The sequence below is a fragment of the Neovison vison genome, chromosome 3 (genome assembly GCF_020171115.1).
Source record: "Neovison vison isolate M4711 chromosome 3, ASM_NN_V1, whole genome shotgun sequence".
NCBI classification, from domain to species: Eukaryota; Metazoa; Chordata; class Mammalia; order Carnivora; family Mustelidae; genus Neogale; species Neogale vison.
Window position 1 is genome coordinate 221,607,898 of NC_058093.1, and position 22,814 is coordinate 221,630,711.

Here is a 22,814-nt window from a genome sequence, read left to right on the forward strand (position 1 = left end):
AGTTAATCCTTCAAGGACAGGAGAGCCTTTCAGGTCCCCTCGGTGTACTCGTTCCTTTTATAGAAGACACTGAAGCATAGGGAAAGGGAGCAACTCCTGAAGATCACCCAGACGGGACAGCCATGGAATTAAAACTGGGAGCCAGGACTGCAGGCACAGGGCCAGTGTCCTTCTGGATCATAGAAGGGGCAGGAGGTGTTGAGAATTATACGTGGGGCTGGGAGGTGGTATGTGTATGTGTGTGTGCAGGTTCAGTTCCAGAGTGCTGTCCTGGCCACTGTCCCCTATTTCTGCCTCCCCCCACATAGGCTCTTCTCATCCCCAGCCCCATGTCCAGAGCATCTGCAAGACCACTGAGCTCTACCCCTCCCCCATTCCTCACCAATCAGGAGGGACTTGCCTCTCCTAGGTGTCAAGTCCTGCCAACCCTGAGAGTCCCTGATTCTTCTTAGCACGTGGAGCATTGCTTTGCAAGCCAACCTCCACCTTGTGACTCAGGCCGTAACCTCTTTTGGAGTGCCCATCCTACCTTGCCCAACGTCCATACCCCCTTCTCTGCCAGAACTAGTCTGATGAATCTTGGAGGAGCCATTCTGGAATATTCTGCATTGCCAGGGCTATTTTATCCCAACTGATTGATTTTTCCCATCTTTCAAGGTTTCCCTTGTGTGTCACCTCTTCCAGGAAGCCTCCCCCTATTGCCCTCTTTCACCTCACATCCCCTGACCTCTTCTGTGATGGCTCTCTTGGGGTCTTTCCCACCATCAGGTGCTAACTTGGGATATTTATTTATTTATTTATTTGGCAAACAGAGATCACAAGTAGGCAGGGAGGCAGGCGGGGGGCAGGGAGCGGGGAGCAGGTTCCCCGCTGAGCAGAGAGCCTGATGAGGGCTCGATCCCAGGACCCTGAGATCATGACCTGAGCCAAAGGCAGAGGTTTAACCCACTGAGCCACCCAGGCGCCCCTGGGTGCTAACTTAGAATGAGAGTTCAGGGGAACAATTGTGAGGGATTAGGGTCTGTCTCAACTCCTCGAGAACACTCCCTTGGGACGTCCTCTAGGTGAGAGTGCTGTCCCCATTCTTCAAAAAAGGCGAGTCATGCCCAAGGTCTCACAACGGGAAAGGACAAAGCTGGGATTCAGAAGGAGGTTTGTCAGGAATCTCAATCCTAGGACTGACTCCAAGTTTTTAAAGCTACCCTGAGAGAATGGTCCCAGCTGCCTAAAGACTGTTTTGAGACAGATCCTGAAGATGCATCCAGGTTCCCAAAGAGAGATAGGTGATTGACTAGCAATGTCTGCCACAGTAGCTGCAATGGAGATCATTGACATTTGTGCCATGAATTTGCCAGTCCTTTACCCATACCCTGAACTCTTTCTCCTTTTTCTCTGTCTCCAAGGAATTATTTGCCTTCCCAATGAACCATAAGCCCCCAGGTAACAAGAACCCGGATTTTCTTTGAAGCATTGTCCAAGGCAAAAATTAAGGCTATTCTTTAAAATAACATTAGTCGTGATGGTTTGTACAACCTTGTGAAAGTACTTAATGTCACTGAATTATAACACTCAAAATGGTTATGATGATAAATTTTATCTTGTGTGTATTTTCCCACAATGGAAAATAAAGAGGAATGGCCCCATCATGTTGACTTCTAAGGTCAGAGTCTCAAGAAAAGGCTAAGAACCCACTTTGTCTCTTCAAAAATGTTCCTGGCTCCCCACCCTCCCCTGAACTACGTAGGCATCCCTCCTGCCTCTTAAGCAACAGCCATCCTTCAGGTGTGAAGTCAGATTTTAATATCAAAATGGTATTTACATGAAAGCTACATTCATCAGTAAAAACAGCCAAGTTCACACTCCACTGCTGGATCCATATAAGAATCTGGTCTTTAATTTGTAGCAGAGTATCTATCCCCACACAGAAAGTTTCTCCTCTGGTTAAAGTAAAACAGTGGGTCCCTGGACAGACTCTCAAGAAGGAACTTCAGGATGCTTTGTTGGGATGGGACCAGTCCCCACCCCAGACATCTCCCAAACACAGTATGCCACCAATTCCCCAGCTCATACAGTCCTCCTCCTAACGAACTTGATGTTCAGTGGACTTGACCCCAGAGTGAACATCAAAGGCTTGGGTCAGGGAGGGGTAAACAGACTGTGCCTACTTGGGATCAGCTTCCTTTGGTATTAAGTCAAGAACACACACGCGTGCACACATGGACACACACTCACATGCACACCCACACACAGAATCCTGGACTCTCCCCGTCACCACCATCTGTCTCAAAGTGGGCCTAGTCCCTCTCCTTCCACCTCCAGAAGAGTTGTTCCCCCTCATGACACATTTCTCCTTCCCTGGGACCAGGCTCTGCCTCTCAGAAGCTTACTCTACACATGCATGTCCCTCTGGCAGACACACAGGGTAGGTGAGGTTCTCCTGGAGACTTGCAGTCCATGAGGACATCTCCTCAGAACTTCTCCGGGAGCCGCATACCCCCAGGGCTGGGGTGACCCCCTTTCAGGGCTGCTCGTCCTCTCAGTTGTCCCTGTCACCCCAGCCAAGCCCCTTCCTGCTTTCTGGTCACTGCAGCACTAACTGCAGCTGGACCAAGGGGTTCAGGTTTCTATTTATCTCACGACAGATCTAAGGGTCCCTTAGCTTCAGGTTCTTATCACTTATCTAAAACTGACCAGAACACATTGTAAGCGCCTCAGAATTCCACCTGGGCTGAAATAGCCAAATTGTTAGCCTGAAAATCCAACTCTCCCCTCCTCAGGTCACATCCATAGCTCCCCATTGCCCTTAACACAAATCCAAAACTTCCTGGCAACAGGGCCTGGTGCTTGTCCATGTCCTATCTGTCTCCTGCTACATTCCCCATGAACCTTCCTGAACCTCTTCGACACTCTCCAATGCCCAGAACTTTGTGTCTGCCATTCCCGCTACCTGGAACTCAGCCCCACTGCACCTAACCAGGGCTCAACTTAGATGTCTCCCATTCAGAAAGCCTGCCCTGACTGCCTACACTCCATTCTACCCCGCGCCCACCCGATGCACCAGCATGAAATGTCCTGGAGAGCAGAGGGCTTAATCAGCACTTGTTCACAACACCAAGCACCATGCCTGACGTGAACTAGGTGCACAGCAACCCTGTCCGCCTTCTGGGTGCTTCCACAGCCCTGCCCAGCCCTACACAGCAACCATCTCACTGCATTACATGTTAAGTTCTCTAACTCCCTCACTGAGCTATACAAGCACCAGATGGAAGGGCCTGTAGGTGGATTCCAGCACCCAGAGCAGTGCTGGGCTCACCTTAGGTCCTCAGCAACATCAAGATCTTTGCAGGTGAATAAAGAGAATTTCCGGGAAAGCCAAGGGCCCAAGCTTCCTGCTTCCAGAGAAATGGGCAGGGAGGCCACTAGAGGGCAGCAGAGAGGTGCTTCCCCCACTTCGGCCCCATCCATCCTGTCTGTCCCTGTGATGACCCAGGCTGCCTCCCCAAGCTCTTCCTAATGCATTCTCCTCTCTTGTTCCCTTTGTGGTTCAGGCCTCCCTTAAGGCCCCACTGCCAGGTGCATTAGATTTGCTCCAAGCCCATGGCTGTCAGAGCGCTCAATGACCCAAGCAACCTGCCTCTAAGTCTCTAGGCCAGCCTCTGACCCTGGCCCTGAACAGATCCAGTCCTCCAAGCCCTGCCATGAACTACCCTTTCCCACAGAACCAAACTACCAGACTGGACCAGCAAAACGGTCCCTCTTCTCATCCCCATCTCAACCTGATGTTACCTTTCACCCCCCGCCCAAGATCCCCTGACCCCGTGGCTCTCCTCCTCTGCTGCCAAAGGATCCTCCCCCAACCCTGAAGCAAACCAAACTCCCTTGCAGCCAAACTCACATCTCAGTGCAGCTACACTGCAGAGAAGACTAAAGAGGAAGCTGAGCTAATTTATACTAAGGTGTGAATGGACGATGGAATCTAAACCCTTCTGAGTATTCAGATCCTAAGCTTCATTCTTGGAACTTCCAAAACCCTCAAGTCCCCAAATAAAGGAGTCTAGGTCTTGGCCTGGTGACCAGTGATTCCATGCATAATGGCACATCCTCTGTCCACACCAGACAGTCGAGTTGAAGCCCACAAGAGTTGCATCCACCCATTTGGCCTACGGCAGCTATAAGATTATTTTAAAAAAAACCCAAATGCAGACTGTTAGACGTTGATGGGATTCCAGCGGCTATAACCCTTCACGGCTGACCCCACCCTCTGATCCCACCCTCAATGGGTACCATTTTGCCCATGCCTGGGCCACACCCCAGCCCTACCACCTCTTTTGGAATCCCCCGATCTTTACTGACTACAGATAGCTCTGACCAGAGCAGAAGCCAAGTCCAACTCTATGAAACTACACCTCTGCCGGGGTTAGTCACGTTCCAAACCTGCGTTAGCCCCATCCCAGCCATGCCGACATCCAAGCTGTTAACAGTAATAGTAACAAGTAGTGTTAGACCTGTTGTTAGTCAGAAAGAAATCCACAAGCCGTTAGTTATCGCTGAAAGGAACAGACCAGGAGGGCAGGAGTTAGTCAAGGTGAAGGAGAAGTTAATTAAGAGCCGGTCAGAGCCCGGCCGGGAGCCTGGCGCCCCCCAGATGGGTAGGGTTGGCTGTTAGTGGGCAGCCCCCCCGAGGGGCAGCCAGGGTGAGGCAGGGATTAGCTGGGTGAGAGCAAGAGTTAGTGCAAAGGAGCCAGAGATTAGCCCACAGAGACAGACCGAGGTGCCTACTGGAGGTGAGGCATAAAATCACCCCCAGGTGTGGCCCTGGCGTAGCGGCTGGCGGGCTCTGGGGAAGGCAAGCTGGGGCCGGGCCATGGGTGGGAACAGGACTGGGAGCCGGGGATTAATTTCTGGCTGGCCTGAGGGACTGCAGGACACTGGGGGACCCTGGGGTTCACGTCTTGCTTCCTACTTTCTTCCCCTGCGAACCCCTGAACACAGGGTAGTTATTTTCTTTCTTGCCTTCCCAAGCTTCTTGATGTGGACAGCATTTCTCGACGACTTCCGGTGTGAAAATGGCCCATATCTACTTCCGGTGTGGGGAACTTCTCTCTACTGGCTTCAGGGAGGGGAAGGGCCCCTCTAGCCAACTACTGTTGCAAGAAGGGCCCTTCTCACTGATCTTTCGGCCTGTCCTTCTCATGCCTAGTGATAAGGTGAGAAACCCCTCTTACTGACTTCTGACTTCCTGTACTAAATGCTCCACTCAGTGATCCCCAGTGTGGTAAAGACCCCTTTCATTGACTTCCTATGCAGGGACCCCTCTTACTGACTTCTGGTGTGGGCCACGCCCTCTTTCGCTGACCTCCTGGTGCGGCACACGCTCCCATTGACTTCCTGTGTAGGACCATGCCTCTTCTTGTCACTTTACGATGGAGTCAATTCCACCCTTGTTTCCCTCCAAAGGAGGACACACAGGCCGCAGGCCCCTTCTCTCTGCCCCTTGGCTGGGAAGAGCCCAGTGTTCCATGCTGCAGACCCACAGGCCTCCCCATCCAGGGAAATCCCAAAGGTTTCCCTGGTCCCGCCCCCTCCCAGTGGCCACCAGACTTCCGCACAAAGGAGAGATGTTCACGCTCGGAGGCCGACCTCCTACATCCGCATGACCGCCACCTCCTGTGGGCCACTGGTGTGGTAAACACGGCCGTCCCTTGCCTTAGACCTGGCCCAGTGGACTCTGAACTCACAGCCAATTGAGGCAGCAAAGTGGGGCATCGGTGTGCAGGATCGGCCCCAGGAACTCTGCTTGCCAAAAGGAGGGGGTGCCCAGAGCTCGGCAGGGCTGGGGTTAGTAAGAAGAGAAAACGAGGTTAGTAGGGGCTGGGTTAGTAAGTCAGAGCACAGCACCAGCGCACGGGAGCACCTCAGCAGACACACACAGGAGTCACTAGGAGAAAAGGAAGAACACACACAGGTCCATTAGTTGGTTAAGGGATGGGCAGGGGACGGTTGAGGGCCCCCCCCCCAGTTAGACAGGTTAGTAATCGAACAAAAGAGCTGCCTACAGAAAAGAAAGCTTGGAACAAGGAAGAATGTGGGGAAGAGACAGGGTTCAAAGCGAGTGTCTGGCCCCAGGCAGAAGGTTCTGTGTGCAGAACACCCAGAGGGACCAGGGCCAAGGCAGGGGACGTGATTAATCAGGTTTTCTGGGCTTCCCACCCCCAACCCTCACTCATTTTTTTTTTAAGTATCTGCCACATGTCAAGAACTTTATATTCACAAGAATCCTCACCGCAGCCTGTGAGGTGAAGATCATAGCCCCCCCTCTGCTGCTGAGGAAACCAGGTTCAGAGAGGTTAGGTGACTTGCTCCAAATCACCCAGCAGGAAGTGGCAGAGTTGGTGAGTCCTGCTCGCGCGCCCTGTCCTGGAATGTGGGTCTGCACAGAGATCCCAGGCCACGGGCAGGGCCTTCTGGAGCGTCGTCTGCCCCCACGTCCCAGCCCCTTGGAAGGCCCATGAGCTGCAAGGTTAGTAGGGTCTGGCTGCAGGGGGTTAGTAGGGCATGCTGGGGCCTGGTTAGTGGGTTAGTCAGTTGGCAGAAGGCCAGGCACCTCGTCACACGCTGCAGCGGCCTGGCCGAGCCCTGGGTTAGTAGGTTAATCACACCATGCAACACGGCCCCGGCCCCTCAGCTGTGGCTCCGGAGGCCTCTCGTTCCCACCAGCCAGGGAGAGGGGACTGACCAGGGCAGGGGGTCCACCTCCATGCTCCTCAGCCCCCCAGAACGAAGCCTCTCCTGTGGCCCCCACCCCAGAGCGTTTTTGCTTCCCAATTTCTCGGCTGTGGGCTTCAAGGGCCCTCCCCCCGAAAAGAGACCCTGCTGGTCCTGGCCGGAAACCCCTGCCTGGTTCTGGTCAGCCCCTTCCCAGAAGGCTGGATCCTGTCACACTCAGGCACGCGGGCACACACACCAGCATCTTCGACAAAAGAGTTGATGCCCCAGTAGCATCAAGCCTAGAGGTACTGTGTCCAGTGGACACCTCCTCCACCAAGTGCCAGGCTTCCAGCTACTCTGACCACTGGCCGGCCCTCTTCCTCTTCAGCCCACACCAAAACTGCACAGAGCTCACTTGACTCCTGGAACTGAGTTCCAACTCCCCTGGCACCTCCTCGTCTACTGCCTTTCCAGCCACTGCTATAAAGCCCCTGAGTGTGTCGTCAAGCTGTGTCATCTCCTATCCCGGCTGTGGTTTTTCCACAGAAGCCCCACCAGATGGCCCCCTCAGTTCTAAATGATGCCCCATGAGAAAAAGGCTCTATTGCCATAAAACAGGAGAACACTGAATCCTGCCTGTCCTTGAGTACTCACAGTTCCCATCAGCACTTTAAAGGTTCTGATAAGTCCTGCATTTTTTAGAAACTGGATGAATTTGAACTTTTTTTTTTTTTTTTTTTTTTTTGGTAAGAGCAATGGTATCTCCTAGGACTTACTTTGCGAATCTCTTCCAGAGACCTGGAAGCTGTCAGCTAAGCCACATATTTCTCATTCTTCAAAACCTTGCTGGGAAGACTGTCCAGGTGATTCTGGGACCTTATTTCCGCCCCCAACCCCCAAGCACTCAGAACCTATGACTGAGTGGATTGTTCTCTGCCCCCTTCTCTAGTCCTCCAGTTCCAATTGCTTGGCCGGGCCACCCTGTAGGTTTCAATCATGCCTAGAGCTTCACTTATATCCCCCTGCAAGCGACCAGCACAGAAAAAAAGGGCCCATGGTAGGCTCTCACTCCAGATGAGAGGGTACCCCAGGAGGCATTTGGAGCTACTGGGGAGGCCATAAAGTACAGCTACCTCCCCAAGCTGATTCAAAGTAGATATTAAGAAACACAGGCAGTGGAAGTGCCTCTGGCTTAGAAGATGCCGAGCTGGCAGTTCTGGAGTACCGAAAATAGATAAGCCCTGAATCTAAACCCCCAAAGGGATGGGAGTGTTGACGGAGCAACCTGCTAGGAGCCCTGCACTGGGCAGGCATGAGCCTTTACTGACTCCTCCTGCACTGCCCTCCCCTCCAGCAGAGCAGATGGCTCCTGTTACAGAATGGACATCAGACTCACAGAGGTGAGGTGACTTGCTCAAGATTGTGTAGCAGGGGGCACACCCGGAGGCTCCAAAGCTCAGGCTCCTCCCAGGACAGCCTTCCCCTGGGACTCCTCCTCACTGCCCTGGTCCAGCCAGCTCCATGTATCCCTAAAGCACTGGGACCATCCTAGCACAGTGTCGCCTACTCTCGGTCCCTATGTCCCCTACCTCTGCTCTCCCTCCCTCTCCCCGTGGCTGTGGGGCTGCTGAGGGGAAAATGGCTCCTTCTTTCCACCTTTGCAGTGAGCATCCGTGTGACTGGATCCCACCCCCGCAAATCCATAGGTTGCAGCCGTCGCCCCCAAAGCCACGGTATTTGGCGATGGGACCTTTACAGAGGAAATTAAGGCTCAAAGAGGCCCTAAAAGTAGGACCCTCCTCCAACAGGACTGGCATTCCTTAGAAAAACGGGAAGACACACCAGATCGGTCCCTCTTCCTCCCTCTCCCACTAAGTGCACCCAGAGAAAAGGCCCAGTGAGGACACATCGAGAAGGTGGCTCTCTACAGGCTGACGAAAAAGGCCTCGGGAGAAACCATCACTCCCACCTGGATCTTGGGCTTCCACCTACCAGAACTATGAGAAAACACATTTCCACTGTTTAAGCCTCCCTCCCAGGGTGTGGTCTGCTTTTAGTATAGTTCGAGCTAATTCAGGCTCCGTCTCCACTTAGGAAAAGAACACCCGGCTTTTCATCCTGCCTATGGAAACCCACAGACTGCTTCTGGGCTAGCACTAGACCCCCGCTCCCCGCCCCCCAGACAGGCTGGAGAGTGGAGAGTGGAGAATGGAGACGTGCACAGGAAGGTGAACGTGCAGCCGTGTGACAGGGGAGGGCTTCATGTGCCTGGGGCCTGCCCTGCCTGGTACCCCAAGGACAGAATCAAGGATCTGTGCAATAAGGAACAGACATCAGAGATCTGGCTGGGGTCACCTGACCCCTCGAGCCTGGGGACAAGGCTGGATCCAGCCTGTTCCCTTTGGATGGTGCGAAAATGGCCCAGTTTCTGTCTCCCTCTGGCAAGCTCCCCCTACCCGGGCCTCCTCATCTCTTACAAACCCTCCCCTTTCAGGATAGCACAGCTTCTGCCACTCCATCTGTCCCCCAAAACTCAACCACACTGGGGGAAGACCCGGACTCCACCCAGACCCTGACTGCCCTCTTCCTGTGACCATCAGGCAGAGAGCAACAGAGAAAAACCTCATCCAAAAAGCACCCACAAAAATGAGAATCGCTCAAGGCAAACGGCACAAGACAGACTCCAGGCGTTGGAGCCCATGAAGCTGTGCCTGGCCTCCTTTCCACTAGGCAGCTCCACCCTGACTCCCATCCCTGTGGTCCTGCCCCCGCCTGGAGGGTCCTTCCAGACCCAGCCTTGGTAAGGGTCCGCGGGGCCTTGGCCCAGGAGCAGGGCTGCAGAGAGCCATCAGGTCGGCACAGGGCCAAAAAGTGGTGTCCAGGCACACACGGTAAGGTCTGATACGCAGGGTCCAGGTGGACACGGAGGGGCAGGGGGTGGCCAGCCTCCCTCATAGCCCTCCCTCCAGAGCCAGGGCCTGTCCTCAGCCAAGCGCCAACCAGAAGGGCCCTTGATCCTTTTGTCTGAGGCGCCGTCTGAGCAGCTGGGAAAGATGAGGTCTCTCGAGTATTGTCCAGAGTTCCAGAAAACCACCAAAGGCTGCTCCCTGTATCACTGTGGCCGGAGTCCAGAGTCACGCGGGCTCCAGAGAGACCACACCAGGAGTCCTGGAGACGCAGCCGGGAAGAGCCACCTGGGGGAAATGCAGCAGGTTAGGTTGAGGGCACATCCTCCGTCCCCCAGCACTCCACACCCCCCAACCTAACCCCTCATCTGAGGGGGGACACCTTCAGAGACACTCAGTCTCCCTAGAAAGGGTAGAAAGGGTGGGGGTCAGGGCTTTAGACACTAATGACTTTTAAAAGAAACTCAGGAATGGAGTTTCTAACCCTGGCAGGGCTAGCTCAGGGAACAGAAAACCAATCAGGGGAGCCAGGAGCAAGGCCAAGGGCATCATGGCCAGAAAAGGGGCAGGGTCCAGGTGGGCAAAAAGAGCCTTCAGAGTCCCCAGGGGGTTTGGATTCCCTTTACAACATTCCCATGAAGGGGATTTCTGCACCACTCACCCCCAGTACACACGCACATGCACACACACACTCTTCCCAGGATGGGGAGCTCACTCCTTCGCTGAGACTGTGATAAAGCACATTCTGGTGTGAAGATCTGAGAGCGTGGAACCGTGTCTCTGGAGTGAACCTCTGGATCCCCAGAATCTCGCTGGGAGAAGGTGCTTGGTCCGTGTTTGTGCTGAATGAAGGAATGTACTGAAATGTCTGTCATAACCCACCCACGGTGGTCTTGATTCTGTCCCGCACACCCCACAAGACCATGCGGAGCAAGCCTTCCAGCCACCTGGCTCCTCCTTTCCACCCCTCTCACCTCGGGCCTTTCTGGCAATAGAATGATCATCCCCCATAAAACTAAGCTCAATGCAACTTCTTCCCCCGTGCTTACCCAGGTTTACCTGGAAGCACCCAGCCAGCACGTGGGCAGCCCAGGCCCAGCTCCCAGCTCCTTTCCCGTGTAGATCCCATCCTGGAAGACAAAAGAGCCAACCACACCGCAGGAGAAAACTGCACCCAGGCCCCGTCCCCACGCCCGGACCTGGCCAGAAGTCTCTGCTAGCAAGAAGAAGGGCACTCTGGGCCAGAGAGGCTGGGCCCAGACACACACCCCTTTACCTCCCTTCCTCCCACCCCAGAATGTCCTCGGGATAAGGGGGGGCTCCCTCACCCACCTCCCTGTTCCCCAAAAACTGCAGAAGGGGGCCTCAGGACAAAGTAAGACAAATTGAGCTGAGCAGAAGCAGTGAATGGAGTCAGGAATCCAGACTCCTGATCCAGCTTTGCCATTCTGTGACGCCCCGGGAAGTCCGTCCCTCTTTTTCTCTCGCTCTCTCTCTCTGTGCCCTGGGATCCTTCCAGCCCTACATTCATCCAGAGTACACAGTACTAACCCACAGTGTGAGGCAGTGGAGAGGAAAGCGGGGGGCCCTACAGATCAGCCTCAGATACGTTTTTGCCCCCATCAAATGCCTCCTAGTCCTGACCCAGAATCATATCTCAATTTTGCTTCTGGTGACATCTAAGCTCTCTTCAGCGGCTGGCAGAGCTGGGCCAGGAGAGTCAGGGGCGCCTCTTAACGTGTGGCCGGAGCTTGCTTCGGGCACCTGGGACTCAGGGCAGGGGTCCAGATCTGGAGGAAAGAATGTGGCCCTAGAGTCACCATGCCCATGTCCCCACTCCACTGCTGGGTAAAGGAGCCCTGGGCCAAGTTTTACAAATATGATGATGACAAAGGGCCAGCACTGAGAAGAGCCACCAGGAGTCCCCAACCCCCATCTGACTCACTTCTTCTGACCCCAGATCTACGGGATCTCAATATGAGGTCATTAAACTCCAGTCTACAGAAGTTCCTGATGGTGGAGTTGACAAAATTCTAGGCTCTGTGCCAAAAGAGGGGTGTGGCGGTCACCCTCTCTGGGGCCCCATAAAATGGGGACAAGGTCTCTGTTTGTGACCTAGAGGGCTAGAAAAGCTGATCACCCATTTCCCCTCCTACACGGGGATTCTGAGGTTCTGTACTTTCCTGCACAGACTGAGAGAGGGCAGGCGGGCAGGCTGTGGGTGGGTAAACTGGAATACTTATCTGCAAGGCTGCTTCCCGGGTGTGGCCAGGAATGTTCGGGAAGAATTCAGAAATCCCTTCTCTCTCCTCTGTCCCAGGACCTCGCTGCACTCTGTTAATAGACTCTAGGCTGTTCACAATGGCCCTTCCCCTGGTTCCGCAGACCCCGATATCCATAAGGCAATGAAGGTTTTGAGGGAAACATCAACCCCTGAGTCAAGCAGGTAGCTGTCTAGGAGGGTAGAAAGGGAGACGTTTGTGTTAGGCGCAGACGAACAGGTAAGACTGGCTCCCCAGCCCCACGTACCCGATGTGCGACTCAATGTTCATTATGCTCCAAGGTGTAGCCACTGACTTGGCACACGGTAAGAGCTCCCAAAATTGTTTTCACCTGTCGAGGAAATCTCCGTGTAACGCCGATGTCCCAGAAACAGGATATGCCTCCTGGAATGCAGGTGCCTTTACCCCAGTAAGACAGATCAAGTCAAAATCCTGTCCTCGTAGATGGAAGAACATTCATATGTTTGTATAACGAAAGCTACGCCTCAGTAAAGAGGAATAAATGATTGTTACGTGCTACGACTTGGACGAACCTTGAAGATAGAATACGGAGAGAAAAGAATCCAGACACAAGAGGCCGCGTGCTGTTTGACTCCATGTACGTATGTGACATGTCCAGAAAAGGCAAACCTACAGAGACAGAAAGAAGATTAGGGGTCATCTGCAATCAAGAGCAGGGTGGTGGAGATCAGCCATGAGTGGGTCCAGGGGGACCTTACCAGGGCAGTAGAAATATCCTAAAATGGATTTATGGCAGTGGGTACACAACTTGGTACATTTGCAAAAAAATCATCGAACTGCGCACGTGAGACGAAGTTGTATATTTACACCAAGCTTCCATAAAGTAAGACTCAAGAAAGGATCGATGGGGCGCCTGGGTGGCTCAGTGGGTTAAGCCGCTGCCTTCGGCTCAGGTCATGATCTCGGGATCCTGGGATCGAGCCCCGCATTGGGCTCTCTGCTCAGCAGGGAGCCTGCTTCCTCCTCTCTCTCTCTCTGCCTGCCTCTCTGCCTACTTGTGATCTCTCTCTGTCAAATAAATAAATAAAATCTTTAAAAAAAAAATTAAAAAAAAGAAAGGATTGAACTACTGATCCGTGCCATAACAAGGAGGAACCTCAAAACATTATCCTCAGCAAAAGAAACCAAATGCAAAAGATTCCATGTTAATGGAACTTTAGAAAACACAAGTCGAGTTTCTAGGCTTAGAAAGCCGATCAGTGGTTCCCTGGGGCTGGAGCCGGGGCGGGGAGGGGATTGACAGCGAAGGGACACAAGGGAACATTTGGGGTGCTGAAGGTGTTCTAGATGTGGATTGTGACAATGGTTATGCAGGTGTCCACATCTGGCAAGCACAGTGATTGAAATGTATACTTGGAATGGGTGCATGTTATTATATCTAAATTGTTAATGCTATTTTTCAAAACTCCGTTGATGTAATGACAAAGGATAAGAATGGAGAAGAGCCAGATCAAAGGTCAGAGACCTCCATGGGGCCCCTGGGCCTTGGCATCTCAGCTCCCACTACCCTCCCACTCCTCCACTGCAAGCCAAGGTCAGGGGCCCCAGCAAGGAAGCCTTGCTTGAGGGGTTGGACTCCAGAAGATTCTAGAGGTCCCTCCTACCTCTAAGATTCAGGGGGTTTCTACCCAAATGGATTTCATAGCATGAAGCTGGAGTCTTTCACCCCAGGGGTGCACAGAAGGTTCATCCTAGCTGTCCTTCGATGCTGTTATGGTCGTAGTGGTCACGTCGACGTGTCTGCAACCCCATGGGTGGGCAGGGTGATGGGTCCAGCCGTCACTGAAGCGAAATAAAGAAGAGCAGGGGACTAAATATGTACCCACAGATACACTGGAGAGCATCAGAAGCGAAACAGGAGCGGCGCCTGGGACGCTCAGTCGGGGAAGCAGCAAACTCTGGCTTTAGGCTCAAGTCATGATCTCAGGGTCCTGGGATCGAGCCCTGAGTCAGGCTCCGTGCTCAGCGGGAAGTCTGCTTCTCTCCTTCTTCCTCTCCCTCTGCCCCTCCTTGCCCTCGCTCTCTCATTCTCTCTCTAATTAAGTAAAAAAATAAATAAATAAATAAAATGTATAAGAAAAAGAAAACAGGAAACTGGGAGATATCTGGGAGGAGCCATGGCCAGCCTAAGCATCTTATCGCACTGGACAGGGCACGGGCTGGACGGCACAGTCTCCGTCCTGCTGTGCCACACCGAGCAAGTGCACTCCGGCTCTGGGCCTGACTTCTTATCCGTGAAATGGGACAATAATGGCGCCCACATTGCAGAGCTGACGTGAGGATCCCATGGGATGATAAATACTACCTATGAGCTCCCATGCTATTATTTTCTTACACTGTTAGTACTACCACTGCACGCGCGGTTCTTTACACCACCGTGGAATATTCCTGTTCCCTCCAAACTCTGTGCCGTTCCTGGTAACAGAGGAACAGCTGCCAGGGAAATATGCATTTGGTTGCACTTTAGGGTCCCTCTGGGTTCTTGGGTTTTTGCTTTTTTTTTTTTTTTTTTTTTCCCTGACTCTGGAATAAAATTGCTGCTCGGAGAGCTGGCATACGGGAGATGTTGGCCTAAATTGCCTCGGATGAGTGAGTGCCGAGAAGTAACGGGCACCTCCTGGGAATAAGGAGTGGCACAGGAACGGTGCGCAGGAAACAGACCCATCTGCAGAGCAGTGGAAAGCCCCATTTCTGAACAAACTCAAACGCAGCATACACAAAAGAGGAGCTTGGAAATTCAAGTCGACCTCACACAAGGGAGCCCCTGAGCTGCGGGAAGGAGGGAAGAGAGCTAAAGGAAGACAATGAAGGGAAACCAACACATATTGAGGACAGAGGCTAACTGGGGGCACGTTAGCCTACCTGACAAAAGAATAAACTGGGTTTTCTTGTCCCTGGCTTACAGATGAAGAAACACATCCGAAGTATCTCGCTCCGACATCACCCAGCCAAAGTGTAAGGCAACTGGATTCTCAACAGGCTTGTGGAACCCCAAAGGGGTAGAAGACTTGTGCTCAAATATGGGGTGGTGGTGAGATGGGAGAAGACACCCGGGAAGGTATGTGCACGCCTCAAGCACTGTGATCGGCAGCATTAATACTACTGTGGGGGAAACGGTCCACAATTGCTAAACCACACCCGGTCCCTTGATTAGCTGTTTACATGGTCTCAAGGCAACTGATTAAGCTGGCATTTAGGAGATGAGATGGTGGACCATAGTAGTTACAAACACGTGTTTCAGAGTCAGGACTTGCCCCTCAGTGTCAAGTCCTGACTCTCCTTCCAATGGGCTGTGTGATCCTGAGCTAATCACACCACCTCTCTGAGCCTCGTTTCTCAGCTGGAATACCCAGAAAGGTCTCTGTGAGGCAGAGCCCAGCAAGAAGCCTGGTAAAAGGTCATGAAATTGTAGAGATATTGGTTTCCATTCATTATCTGCTCTGTCCCCCTGAGGACACAGTGGTTCAGTCTGTCCCTCCCTTCCATGACTCATCCAGCTTTCATAGGGGCCCACCTGGACCACAAGGCAGGGGCAGGGGTTGGGGAATGACACCTGCCTCATCTGATCTGATCAGCCTGGAGAGGGACGCAGACGCATATGTCACTCTCAGCTGGCCCTTGCCTCTGCCCCTGTGTATCCCTGAGTATTGTTCTACCGAGTTCCCTCTGACAGATGAGCCAGGCCTCAGGAGACTAGAAGAAGGATCCCCTCCAAACAAAGGACTAGCCTATAAGTTATTCACCAGCCCATTGAGCTTGCACAATGGACCCAGGGCCCCAGAAACACCCCCTGCCACCCCCACCCGGCTCAAACAGCCCAAGGGTTGCCCAGGAGAGGAACTGACAGTCTCAATACAAATAAAAGCAAATAACTGGGGATCAATACAAGACTCAGGAGCCACGCAAGTGAACTCAGCCAGTACACAGTGGGCATACTAAGCAATAATATCTCTATTAGGCACCTACTGGCTACAGGCACTCTATATATACTGCTTCATAGCTTCGAGACAGCCTTTTAAGGCAGGCACTACGATTAAGGCAGGGATTATGATTCCGGCTCTACAGATGAGGGGACTGAGGCTCAGAGGAGGGAAGTTACTTCCTTACTGAAGCGGACCTAAAAAGCAGGTGACACGGTGGAAGCATGTTATCAGATCCAGAGAAGTAACCTTAAAAATGAAGATTAAATGAAAGAAAAGAAAGAAAGAAAACAACTGGCAGGTCCAACAAAAGCGAATGCGTAGAATACATTGGTCTTTCCCAACCTTTTATAGTCATCATCCATTTTATTAAACGTATGAAATTTGTTTCTAAAATCACCCAAAATGACAAAATTCTCATTTTTAACCCAGGCATACAGAGTGGGTCTCCTAAAGCTCCAGTAAAGCATTATGGTTCCTTTTGGGAGCTCTGAGGACCAGCTCTCTTCTCCAGGAGAAGTGGGGAGAAGGACCTCAAAAAATGCAGCAAGAAGGATGCAGGGTAGATTTCAGAACCTTTCGCAATGGCAAGGGTCATCAAATAATCAAGTGCCTGGTGTTGGGGGGGGCATAGGAGATGTTACCCCGAAAATTCTCTCAACGTGAAATTAATGAGCCAGTGCGGGATGAGTTCAATGCCCCCCAAAGCGAGGCACTGGCAAAGTGTCCAGTGGAAACCATTCCGCTCGGACTGCGACACGGTAAGGCGCCGCGGTTGGGGGGAGAGGTTGGGTACTTTTCACTCCACAAAGGGTCTCACCACCTGCTTGATGAGGGGGAGGAGGGGTCTGAGTAAACATCCAGATGCCCAGCCCCACCCAAGTCCTGCTGACTCATCCCCCGGCCACGTGGCACGGACATCTGCATATTTGAAACAACGCCCCTAAAGTCTGAGAACCTCTGTCCTCAGGTTTCCCTGTTTGTCAAGTGGAATTACTCATCCCCGCCTCCCGCCTCCCGACCAACCCCCACCAAACCCAGGCATCGCTGAGCTCCTAGGTGCTCCCAGAGGGGAATGCGCTTTGGAAAGTGAAGCACTGTGCCCAGAACCAGCGTTCTGCTCGGGGTTGGCGCTCAGTCTAGGGTTGGCATCGAGAAAAACAAAGCCTCTTGCCGCACGTTTTGTCGCCTTTCTCTCCCCACCCGTCTCCCCGCACTACTGCCTCCCGCCCTACCCCCTTCCCCCAGCAGCAGGTGGGGGCGTTTTCCCCGCGGCGGCACTGCAGTGGGGTGTGCGCGCCAGCAATCCCCGCGCGCGCGGCAGCCGCTGGTCTTGGGCCTGGGATGAGGGTAGGAAATCCAAGCCCCCCAGGCCTCCCCCTGCAGAGTCCAAGAAGCAATTTCTCTAGCCCAGGACCCTCCGCTGAGGGGGACAGGAGATCTGGCATCTCCCTCTTCAATTTCCAGCCTCTCTCTCGAGTGTCCTCCTCCTAGAGGAGGGAGAAGGAGGTGACAAGGGAACTGGTGGGTTCTGAGGGCTCCCCAGACGTGTTCGGGGGTATAAACTGGGCTTTAGACTCCTACCTATCTGGATACAAAATCATGGGCTGTGTGACCTTGGACGTGTACCTAATCCTCTCTGGATCTCAATGTCCTCATCTTTAAAATGGGGTTCTTACCTCCTCCTGGGACTGTTGTGGTAATGCGTGCAAAGCACTAGTCATGTTGCTGGCATAAAGTAAGCACTCTATAAACTGATGTATTATTCTTATCATTATCATTGCCATTATTCTTCTCAAGAAAGGTGGTTTTCCTGTCTTCCCCATCCCCTTGGACCCACCCAGCACGCCGCACAACTAGAATCTGAGTCCCACTGATGGGGCCTGGGCAGGCACTGGGCGGTGGGCTCCGTGTGAGGGAAGAGGGGCTCAAGCACCCCGCTCCCACCCCCAGTTCCGAGGCCATGCGGGCTCTATCCCAGGCTTGGCCACTGAGCTGCCAACCCGGTGGGCCGAGAAGGTCCGGGGTCCCCTCCTGTCTGGTTGGCAGGGTGGGGTGGGGAGGGTCTTTGTTCGCCCTCGGATCATGACTGAAGACCCCCACTAGCACTGGACTCCAGCGCAGTCTCCCCTCCCGCCCCCAAGCCCCACCCAGGCCCGGGTCTTGGCCTCACCGGACAAGCACAGGCGGCAGAAGCTCTCCATCCAGCAAATGGGGAGGGGGCACTCCGGTCAGCCTTTTCCATCCCCTGAACACTGCCTGGGACCCCGGGACCCACCCTGGACCCCGACATCGGGGAACGAGGCTGTTCGCGGCGCGGGGACCAGGACGCTTAGAGAGGAAAGGCTGTGAGCACGGGGCGGCGGCTTACCTCGGGTCCGCGGTCCTGCGGCGCGAGTGCAGAGGGCTCTTTGTGCCCGGGCTCACGGATCAGAACTGGGGGAGCCCCTGCAAGCGCCTCCCATCGCAAACTCCTCCCCGCACTCGTCCGCAGCCTCCCTCCCTCCGGTCCCCAGAGCGCAGCCGGCGTCGTCTTTGTAAGCTGCTGCAGCGCCCATGAAATTTTAATGCGGGAGCGACTGGCGGGCGAAGGAGCCCCACCCCCGGCCCGAACCTCGGCCCCCCCTCGCGCCGCCCCCAGCCTCTGCAACTCCGCGGCCTCCCCTCTCACGCTCCCCCCCGCCTCCGCCGGGGTCCTGGCCCGCGAGCTGGGGGAGCCCGCCTCCGCCCCCGCGGCACAAAGGGGCTAGCGGGGCCTCCACCATCCCCGCCCGCGGCGCTGCCATGGCAACGCTTGCCCGGCCGGACTCGGCCCAGGGCGCGCTGATGGAGAGGTGCGCGCGACCGCGGGCCCAGGAGCCCAAGCCCAGAGCCCCGCGTAATGGGAGGACCCAGGACACTGGTCCTGGAGCACCAAGTGCTTCACCCGCCTGGCCTCCGAGTATGCTACTCAATGATTCCTGCTAGATGGGCACAAGCTTATGGTGGAGTGGAAGATTTGAACCCCTGCCTGTGGCTTCATACCCCTGGAAGTGCCGCAACACCACTTGGCCCAACCACTTTTTATAAGTTTGGTCTTTAATTTTTTGAAGGGCCCTCTGCTTAGTACCTACTGTTCCATAGACCAGGGATGCTAGAAAGCCGTCCTAGACCAGGGGCGTCAACATCACTTGGGAACTTAGGAGAAATGCGAATTCTCAGGGCTCACCCCAGCGCTACTGGGTGGAAAACTCTGGGGTGGGGCCCAGAGCTCTGTGTTTTAAGAAGTCCTCCAGGGGATTCTGATGCACATTCAAGCTTGGGCACCACTGCGCTAGACGGTCCCAGTGGCCTCTATAACCAGCCTGTCCTGGGTTTCCATTTCAGCTTCCTGCACGTCCTCTGGCAGATGACCTTGGACACAGCGTTCCTGAAACTTGGTTTCCTAGCCCATCAAGTAGAGGTAATGATGGAATCCACCTCATCGGGTTATGTGGATTAAATGTGGAAATGCATGGGGGAGGGGTGCTTAGCACAGGGCGTGGCACTCAACAAAGGCTCAAAACACAAACTTGACTATTACAATGCTAGGACATCCGTTTAATGCTTACAGTTCTGCGTATAGCATTTGTCATCTTCATTGCTCAGATAAAGACACTGAGACTCCGAGAAGCTGTGAGAGCTGCTCACAGTAGGGGGACCCAGGCAGGATTTGAACTGACCATTTCGGGTTCTAGGTTTACTGGCTGTCTTCCATATTGTCCATCTCCCCCTGGGACGCCACCCTTCCCCAGGCCCCCGATTTGGTCTTCAAGAAATCCAAATCCCATTCAACAAACCCACAGCACTCCTCCAATGTGCCCAGCCCAAGGACATTGCAGGAGCTCTAAAGATCCCAGGGGAGGTCCGAGATACTGCCCCCGCCCTAGCAAAGCTAGCAATCCTCCCCAGGAAGGAGGACTCACATGAAACTGAGAGAAAAGGCAAGATGGGATGTGGTCACAGCATGGCCCAGAGGACATAGCCAAAATATTCCCATTACCCACTCTACCACCTTCCCCTGGGTCACTCACACCACAAACAAAAAGGAAGACGTTTTCTAAAGCATTCCCAAGCCGCCTGTTTTATAATCTGTCTTCAAATTCTCCTGAGTATCAGCCTATCATTTCCAATATCCTTATGGATTAAAAAAAAAAAAAATCAAGGCCCTGTCTGCTCCCAAATTTTGAAACACTTCTCCTTTTCCTTGGGGCTTCTTAAAGATGAACTATAAAGAGCCCACGGTCCTATTTCCAAGTATCTTTTGCTCTAGGGATATCCTTTCAAGGACAGCATTGACAAAAATGGTGGGGGTGAGGGGGGCAGGCGAAAGAAGTGATCGTGAGAAGCTAGCGGGGGTCTCACTATGAAGGGATCATGTCTGACTCAGGTGAACTCAGGATGAGCCATAAACTGAGGAACACACAGAGGGGCCAGACCCCATATCCAGCAGAAACCAAAACCAGTCTGAACCCAGCTGGCTGTCCTCTGCCCCACTCCTGTAACAGCACACGTGTTGATCATGGAGAACCCAAGCTAGCTCTCCTGGGGGTTCAGTTGGTTCCATGCCCTCTTTTTGTCCACCTGTTGAGCGCTTTTGTGGTGAGCAAATTCCCTCCATTTTCCTGGGGAGCAAATTCCCTCCATTTTCCATTTTAGAAACCCACTGTGCCTTCTTCATCCCACAGCCTCGAGGCATTTAGTGCCGCCTCCTTTGGGATTCGTGTCTAGTTTGATAGCTAGATGGAGCACCCTTCTTGTCTCCTCATCAGTGTAGCTCCGACTCTCCCCTTATCCTGTGGGGAGGCCCCGGACACTGCAGAGCACACCTCAGGATGGTAAATGTCATCCTCACCCCATCTTGCAGGGAACTCGTCTTCCAGGTGACATTTACAGAGCTAACTCGGGCCCTGAGAGCCCACAGGCAGATAGGAACACCAGATGGAACCCCAAAGAGAAGTGTTAACGTTCTCTCTTCTGCCTCTCTTGAAAATGGCCTGAGCCTCTTAGGATGGAGCGCCGGCTGCCACGGCAACGGGAGGAGGTGCCATCATCTCAGAAGATTCACGTGAGAATAAACTTTGCTCCTTTAAACTGGACCAGGCAGCTCACCTCTTCCCACTAGGATGTGCAGATAGTTTTTGGCTCCTGACACTGCCTGCCACTCAGCTCAAGAGTTCCAGGGGAATTCTGACATGGGTCACATGTCCAGAAGGTGGGGCGGGGGGCGGCGGGCACAGGCTTCTCTTTGTCCCTAAAGCAGCCCCTGGAGAAGCCAGGGGTTTCTGTGGAACCCCAGATGCAGGGCTCCACAGCTGCAACTCTGTCATCGGTAAGCTGCATCCTGCTGAGCACTCATGAACCCCACCATGCCTGTTGGATTTTTTAGTAGAACTTCACATAGTATCAAACTAACAACTTCATTTTCTTGTAAATATTTTTTCAATTTATCTTTTTTCAACATGATAAGTGCATGCTTTAATTCCCATCCCGCTTCCCCCATCCCTGCACCCCCCCCCATAACCAGCAGTTTGTCTCCCATAGCCAAGAGTCTGTTTCTCGGTTTCTCTCTCTCTCTCTCTCTCATTCCCCCTTGCTTGTTTTCTTAAATATCGTGTATGAGTGAGAGCATATGGTATTTGTCTTTTTCTGACTTATTTCACTTAGCGTTATACACTCTAGCTTTATCCCTGTTGTTGCAAATGGCAAGCCCTCATTCTTTTAGGTGGCTGAATAATATTCCATTGTATATAGATATACCACTTCTTTTTTATCCATTCATCAGCTGATGGACATGGGCTTTTTCCATATTTGGGCTATTGTAAATAATGCTGGTAGTAACAGAGCAGTGCATGTATCCTTTTGAATTGGAGTTTTGTATTTGGGGGGTAAATACCCAGTAGTGTGATTCCTGGATTGTAAGGTAGTTCTAGTTTAAATTTTTTGAGGAATGTCCGTATTGTTCTCCGCAGTGGCTGTGCCAGTTTGCATTCCCACCAACAGTGCACCAGGGTTCCTTTTCTTCCACACCCTCACCAACATCTGTTTTAGCCATTCTGACTGGTGTGGGATGGTATCTCATTGTGGTTTTGATTTGCACTTCCCTGATCATGAGGGATGGTAGGCACATTTTCGTGTGTCTGTTGGCCATCTGGATGTCTTCTTTGGAGAAATGTCTGTTCATGCCTTCTGCCCATTTTAATCAGATTATTTGTTTTTGGGATGTCGAACTGTATCGGTTCTTTATGTAGTTTGGAGACTAACCCTTTACTGGATACATCATTTGTAAGTATCTTCTCCCATTCAGTAAGTTGCTTTTTAGTTGTACTGATTGTTTCCCTCACAGAAGCTTACAACATTCACAGTGGGCATCCACTACATTTGGCTAGTTCGAAAACATATCCATCACCCTAAAATACCCCCCTCCATTAAGCAATTACTCCCCGTCTTCCCCTCCCGCAGCTACTGGCAGCCACGAATCTGCTTTCTATCTTTATGGATTTACCTATTCTGGTTATTTTCTATAAGTGGAGTTGTACAATATCTGCCTTTGGGTTCCAGCTTATCCCATTCAGCATGATGTTTTTGTGGTTTATCCACACTGTGGTGCATGCCAGTATTCCATTCCTCTTCATGGCTGAATACTATTCCATCATAGGAATATAGCGGTTTGCTTACCCGTTCATCTGGATTTGCATGGTTTCCATCTTTTGGTGGCTGTGAATCATGTTGCTGTGAACTTGAGTGTACAGGGCTTTGTTGGAGTCTCTCTTTCCAATTTGGGGGGAACCAGAACTCTCTGGACCTCATTCTTTCTTATACTTCCCAATGCCTGTGGTCAGGGGGTTATAGAGTTAGTGACAGGTGGGCTTCTTTACCGTGTTACCTAAACTAGTCATACAGACCCCACAACCACCAGTAACAGCACTGGCGTCACCTCACTGCCTGACCACATATGC

General features: G+C 52.8%; 1 protein-coding gene across 9 annotated transcripts; it reads right to left on the reverse strand.

Annotated features, from left to right (window-relative positions):
- Window positions 1-1,777: 1,777 nt before the first annotated feature.
- Window positions 1,778-18,423, reverse strand: LOC122903299. Of its 9 annotated transcripts, none has more exons than XR_006383942.1 (7): window positions 18,209-18,423; window positions 13,522-13,699; window positions 12,430-12,526; window positions 12,228-12,328; window positions 10,674-12,068; window positions 10,293-10,456; window positions 1,778-9,902 (listed from the first exon to the last, which is right to left on the reverse strand). XR_006383942.1 is itself a non-coding variant. In XM_044244018.1 (7 exons), the coding sequence occupies exons 5-7, from the start codon at window positions 10,741-10,743 to the stop codon at window positions 9,199-9,201; spliced, it is 948 nt and encodes a 315-aa protein (XP_044099953.1). In that variant the 5' UTR covers window positions 10,744-12,068; window positions 12,228-12,295; window positions 12,430-12,526; window positions 13,522-13,699; window positions 18,209-18,423; the 3' UTR covers window positions 1,778-9,198. The 9 variants fall into 9 exon arrangements, 7 of the variants coding, with proteins under 7 accessions (XP_044099953.1, XP_044099959.1, XP_044099952.1 ...); XR_006383943.1 differs by having other exon boundaries at window positions 10,330-10,456; window positions 10,664-12,068; XM_044244018.1 differs by having other exon boundaries at window positions 10,664-12,068; window positions 12,228-12,295.
- Window positions 18,424-22,814: the final 4,391 nt, after the last annotated feature.